This window comes from Pterocles gutturalis, unplaced genomic scaffold (assembly GCF_000699245.1).
Source record: "Pterocles gutturalis isolate BGI_N339 unplaced genomic scaffold, ASM69924v1 scaffold21613, whole genome shotgun sequence".
Lineage (NCBI taxonomy): Eukaryota > Metazoa > Chordata > Aves > Pterocliformes > Pteroclidae > Pterocles > Pterocles gutturalis.
The window spans coordinates 171-6,947 of NW_010118589.1; the positions used below are offsets into that span (position 1 = coordinate 171).

Genomic DNA, 6,777 nt, shown 5'->3' on the forward strand with positions numbered 1-6,777 from the left:
TCTTACTGGTGCGATGTGTGAAGGGGAAGCACCCTCCCACGGCGCCATGAGACCTGCTGGCAAGTATGCAAATTCAGCTAAAAATAGTTTTTTGTCAGAATAACGTTAAAAGCAAACTGCGCAGGGACATATCCTCTTTCCCGGTTGATGTTATCTCTTACTCTCAGATAATCTTTTGTAGCGGGGTTGTTGCATTAATTTATGTGTATCCTCTGCAGTATTCACAGACATTTTTGGAGATGATTTGTCTGTTCTGTTACTTCTGGGTTCACAGAAGTGTGTTTCGGTATATAGCCTATGCTAAAAGGTTATCGTGCGGTTGTTAGCAGCAGGGAGTATGTGACTGCTGTGATATTATTTTGGGACCATAGGTAGGCTGAAAAGTGACTCTGGGGGATAGCTTTGTACACTTGTCCTGGCATGATATTTCTAAAATCCGAAATAAGATATCAGCACTATTAGCAGTTTTGCTTCTTGTCACTGTCAGACAGACTTTTGATACATGTGACAGACTGATTCTAGATCAGTCTAAGCTTCCTCACACAGCAAACAAATAAAAATACTTGATTTTATTCTGCTGCCTAAATAGTTTTTCTCTGTCACATATTTCTAACTTTTAAGACAAATGGCTACAATGTAAATGTTAAAAAAAGGAAAAAATCCCTGCCACATACCGAAAACTGTACAGAGACAACCTGAACGTTAACGTAAACATGGTATAAATAAGCTTATGCTATTTTTTAATTCTTATCTCTGTTTTAATTTTACTTCTTTAGTTTGAGTGTCTTTGAATAATTTTGAATTGGTTCTGAGTTGCCAATTTGCTGCAAAATACTCTATCACAGTGTTTAAGGTGTAGCTTTTTTTAATACAGAAGAAGCATGTAATTTACACATTCAAAAAATGTAAGTGCCCATGTTTGTTGCTAACTAGTAGTATCCCTTTCAATGCTAATGAAGTTCTTTGCATCTATGAGATATGTACACTTGATAAAAATCTCCAGTTTTCTGACGGCATCTGTACCCAATTAAGGGCAGGAGAGTGTTACATTAATAGCAAAATCTTTGTATTTTACCAGGTAACAGATTGGTCGGCACGTTCATTTGATGACTTCTTTGGAAACACAAATATTTCTTCTAGTACTGTTCCTGTGAAGCCACTAGAAGGCAAATCTGGAAGAAGCCGGCAGCAGCAGAAGAAAGACCTGTCTTCTGTACTGGAAAGTAGCAAACCCAAAGTTCTGCCCAGAAAAAGAGCAAAGTCATCTTCAGTAGATCTGCCGTGTAACAAGTCCAGACAAAACCGGAGCCAATCTCGAGATGAGTCATGGGTAGATAGATACAAACCAGAAACTCAGGTGTGAGAGTTATTCTAAGTGCTAATGTAGTAGTAATGTTATAGTGTTAACATGTTGTGCTTCTGTTCATAATCTGTATTGGCCAGATTCTAAGTATATCCTATTTTATTAGGGCAGTGAAGTACTAGTTAGATTTATTTACCACCTGTAGTTAAGATTTTAATGAGCTGTTTTTCCCCAGGCTTCCTGAGGAGATAAAGCCACTGATGAGATGTTGTTTTGTGTCTTATCTACTCATAAACTTTTGAACCTGTTATTGAATTTCAGCCAGATCTGGCAGCTCTAAGTACTAGGAAAATCCACAGCTGAAGAAAAGAGAGAGAACTGAGTTAGTGTACTCATTATGGGAAAGATAACTTTTCTTGCATGTTACTGGACAGCAGTTAGCTGGTCTGTTAGCATGTTCAGAGTACTTGACTAATTGCAGTTTGCTCTCTCTCTTGCTTGCTTTTATGCATCTTAGGCATGACTTTGTGGGGGGACGGTACTGTGGTGCTTTAGGGGTTTAAAAAGAATGGACACAAATCTGTAGGAAACCTGTTCTTCACTGGTTCTGCTTGTGGAACAGCTTTCTCACAGTGTGTTTCAAAGGTGTCAGCATGTGTGTTAACTGCCTCTTAGATCTAAGAGTCCTGGTTGATGTAAGTAAGTTAGTGTAGTACTTGTGTTTTATATGTAAATATTTAATAGCTCATCTCTGGAGAGGACCTGAGTTAACAAGGCTAAAAGATGAGTGAGCTGCATGAGTTTTGCGGAAATTCCAAAAACCTATATAGTATTAGAGTCAGTAGAACTTAAAGTACCAGCTCCAGCAATAGCTATAAAGCATACTGACTCAAGCAGGCAAGATTGTAATGTTGTTACTTTAGCAATAATAAATAATTAATTATCTCATTGCTCTCAACTGTGAGCAATGGAAAATTGTCTGTTTCAAGAAACAGGCTGAAATGACTATCCTTAACTGTTGCACTTACTTCTGCATAGCATAAACATATATAACTAGAATATACACATACACGCCTCTTAATATTTTAGTCAGCATAAATTCTGTTCTTGCATCTCATCATTACAGTCTTAGAAACCAACAGGTGTATATATGCATTTATTGTATTTTAATCTTGTTTTAGAATGACCTTGCTGTGCAAAAGAAGAAAATTGAAGAAGTTGAAACATGGTTAAAAGTGCACGTATTTCAGAGGCAGCCAAAGCAGGTAACAAAATTAGCAGCTAGGAGATAAAACCGTGCAAATGAGTTGGATTCAGTTTTATTTTAATTTCAGATAAAAACCTTGACTTATTGGTAGTGATTATAGATCTATTGCATTATAAGAAGTCTGTTAAGAACATAGAGTAGGGCTTGTACATTTGTTTAGGACTTATGCTGCTAAGAGGTGGAATCTGGTTTTGCTTAGAAATATTTTCTAGCATCCAGTCAGTTCATACCGCTTCAGTGTGTGCTTGTAACTGCATTTTATCTCCCATGGATTAATTTTAAGTATCTTGGCAAATTTCCAATGACACTGACTGGATGTAATAGGATGTTTTTAACCTCTTGATTGGTAAGAGGCATTCTTACATGCATGCATCATTTGCCAGTTTTGCGTAGTGTTTTTCAGACCTGATTCTCCAGTTCAGTATGTGTTATGTTGGTAATCTACGTGGCATGCAGTTATGTAAACAGATACATTAAAAACTGAGATCAAGGCTTTCGGAGTTCTAGTCTAATTCTTTCTGTCTGAATACTCAATAGGTAAATTAATAACACAAAATATTTAACTCAGTTTTTGTTGGGAAAAGAGAATCTTTACCAGAGAAACTATAGAAGAAATTCAACCAATATTAATCTTTATCTGTCTGTCTTTATTTATAATTTTGAGATTTTTTTTTTTTTTTTTTTTCACTGCAGCAGGGTGGCTCTGTTTTACTCCTGACTGGTCCTGCTGGTTGTGGAAAAACTGCAACTATAGAAATAGTAGCAAAAGATCTTGGCATTCAGGTGCAAGAATGGACCAATCCAATCTCTTTAGGCTTTACAAAAGAAGACTTAAGAGATATATTTGACCATGGTAAATATTTTGTGGTTTTTTTTTTTTTCCTGCAGTTACTTTAGTGGTTTTAGTGTTCTGTATTTTTTATTCTTTTTTGTCTGTGCAACATAGAAACTCAGATCCATATCCATGGAAGCGAGATCCTTAGCTTTTAATAAGGATTTTTCTTTTGCTTTTATCTGAAAAGGGATTTAGGTTTTTTATGATGTTTACTCCAAAATAATTTGCAATTCAAATCAGTATAGAGGGTTATGTAATAGCCTGGATATCATTTGACATATCTGCCTTCGTCTGGGTCCTCAGCTGAATTCTACCCTTGAAAAATTATCTTGTATTTGTATTTGTAATGTGTTTGCCAAAGGGCTTGGTTGCTGGTGTTCAATGGCTACTGTCAGAAAAGAGCATGGGTGGGTATTGGTTCTTATAGGTGTTTATATTCTACTTGGTATAATATAGAATATATATTTTTAATTAGTTTTCTTTTTCAGACTCAAATTTGCATACGTTTCCGAGTCAGGCCCAAGCAGTTCTCTTTCAAGATTTTCTATTAAGAGCAAATAAGTATAATAAACTTCAAATGTTTGGGGAGACCTCAGAAAATGATAAAAAGCTTATTCTTATTGAAGTAAGTGAAAACTTGTGAAATCTTGTTTTGACAACTATATGTTTCATTATAATATTGACATGCTAACTACCTGCAACTGGTGGATTAATGTTGCTGAAAGTTAGTCTGGCTTACTGCAGAGGAGTTCTTACTACTTTTTGAGTCTCTACAGCAGACTAGAGCCAAGTTCTTCCTGTAATTAAAGTATATAAGCTAATAGTCAGGCAGAAATCAGAGACTAGTTTGTGTACGGAACAAGTAATAGAGTATCAAAAAATAGATCAAAACAATATTGAAAAGTCATGCTCATGTTTCTGTATGATTAGCTTTCTAGAAATATATATGTGTATAAACAGAAGGAGGGAGAAGACCCCACTATTCTTGTTACTTAAGAGCGCAGGAGGGTGTAGAAGATACATGAGAATTAATATGACCATAAAGCATTTGAAATTTAGCATTGCCTGGTCTTATCCGGGGGTGGGGTGTTATTTAGGGCAGAGATGTGAACTCTGAGGGTTTGTAAGCCATAACAGGAGGTACAGGAGAAGGCTTTGTTCTTACTTATTCAGGAGTGTGTTCCAATAGCATTTTCTTTCTGAGCTTTTCATTTTTTCTGACAGGAATTTTGGAAGTTATGGTAGTCACGTTGTCTGTAAACTTTCAAGAAAAAGAATAGATGAGATACAAATTCTAGTTGAGCAATGTGATGCACTGTAGAATTTAGGAAGCATAGTTTTCTGTGACTTTTCATGAAGTCGCTTCCTTATGTCAGTCCTCCTATATCTCAAGTAGTATATCCTGCCCTCTTCCTCAGTGGAACTGCTTCCTTGAGTGTTCATCCTCTGGTAAAACTCTGCCTAGTAGGCAGTGTGGTCACCCAGGGCTGTTTCTTAGGAAACAAGGACAGAAAGAAAATGTTTCTTTTTAGAAAATTTTTTCCATAATAAAAGAAAGAAATAATATGCTTTTGTTTTTTTGTTTTGTTTTGGTTTGGTTTTTTTGGTTTTGGGGGGTTTTTTTTGTTTTGTTTTGGTTTTGGTTTTTTTGCCTCTGGATATCTTCACTGTTAACTACATTCAAGTTTAATTGAAAGCAACCTAACTAGGAAGAAAAAATGTGTAGCACCATAGCATGCCTTAACAGTCAGTCTGTGGGAGAGAATATTTACATCTGAATGTAATGACAGCAGTTCATTTGTTTTGAATAGGACATACCTAACCAATTCTATCGAGACCCTAGCAGTCTGCATGAAATTCTCAGGTCAGTTGCAAATAAGTTTTTAATTATTACCTTTATCCACTTACAGTATACTAGAGTTTGGTTCTTGTTATATGTGCGTATTTTTCAATTTAGGAGATTTGTTCGTACAAGTAGATGTCCCCTTATATTTATAATTTCGGATAACTTCAGCGGAGACAGCAACCAGAGGTTACTATTCCCAACAGAAATTCTAGAGGAGTTGTGTATATCTAGTATTAGGTAAGATGTTTTATCTCATTAAAATCTGGTTGACATAAATGAGAAGTCAGAAACTAATTATTTTTTTTTAAATTAAATTCAACAGTTTCAAGCCTGTTGCACCCACAAATATGATGAAAGTCCTTAATCGAATAGCTGCAACAGAAGCTAGTACGGTAAGTTGTCAAAACTGATAACTTCTGTGCAGTGCTAGGACCACAAGATTTTAGACTTTTATGTCTGCATTGTTATTTATATTTGTTACTGTATTTGTTTGATCTTTGATAGCACACCCCCACACTGCCCAGATAACCCCACCAGCCCTCCCCCACAGAAAACAAGGAACAAACTGGAAAAGTGTCTTGTTTTTAAGATTAGTTCCACTTGATCTTTGCTCTAAGTCTTCAAAGTTACTCCTGAAAATTCTTCTGCCTGTTACAGAAACTATACATATAAAACAAATAATAAGAGTTTTCTTTATATTAAGCAAGGCCAGAAGAGGTCACAAACCTAAATCCTTATTATTCCTGAACTGTTTTGATTACAGACAATTCTAAGATTGAGTGATACCTTGCACAGAATTATGTGCGTTATTCTCTTTATTATTACTATATCAAATGTGGCAATGTGCTTAAATGGATTACATGAAAGTTAGCAGTGTTACATGGTTTGAGCACGTGGTGTGTGCTCATGTAGTCTCTTTTTATGGTGTGTATCAGAGGTGTGTCTCTGCAGCCAGAATAACATTTAAATACTCTTTTTGCTACTTTTTCTTATTACTTTTGAATGTTGCTTTCCCTCGTAGAGCGGAGAAAAGAATTGTGCTCTTGATAGAACTTCTCTGGAGTTGCTTTGCAGAGGTTGTTCAGGTGATATAAGAAGTGCAATAAACAGTCTTCAGTTTTCTTCTATGAAAGGTAAATATGTATGATTTTGTTAAGTGGATGCCATTTTGAGCATTTCTGCTGTATTGTGTTCTCTGTTGCAGCACGGCTAGGTGAGCTGTGCAAAACTTTTTTGGCATGTTGCTCTGGAGCAGGAGTAAAAGGCACAAAGTTCTTGTTTGTTTTTTTTTAAAGCTGAGAAGTTCCGTTTCGTGACTGTTATATGTAATCTTAAAACTGGGTAATATCTGCTGCGTATGTGTTGATGTAATTTAACGAAGTCCCCTCTTTTCTTCATGTTATCTTACCTGTTGGTGTGTGTTTACTGATGAAAGCTTTTATGACACAGCCTTAATTTGAAAGGGCTGTTTTCATTGCTTGATTCTTTATACTCTACCCTTAAAGCATTTCTGAAATAGCCCATTG

The 6,777-nt window shown here is 35.9% G+C and overlaps 1 protein-coding gene across 1 annotated transcript; it reads left to right on the plus strand.

The window, feature by feature from the left end:
• Positions 1-1,078: 1,078 nt before the first annotated feature.
• LOC104463815 (cell cycle checkpoint protein RAD17-like) lies at positions 1,079-6,384 on the plus strand (the record flags this gene model as incomplete). Its single annotated transcript, XM_010076288.1, has 8 exons — positions 1,079-1,357; positions 2,485-2,568; positions 3,267-3,423; positions 3,894-4,030; positions 5,217-5,269; positions 5,363-5,488; positions 5,574-5,643; positions 6,273-6,384. Coding segments are annotated over 8 exons (1,018 nt in total), but the record flags the coding sequence as incomplete, so codon positions are not given.
• Between the last annotated feature and the right edge of the window lie 393 nt (positions 6,385-6,777).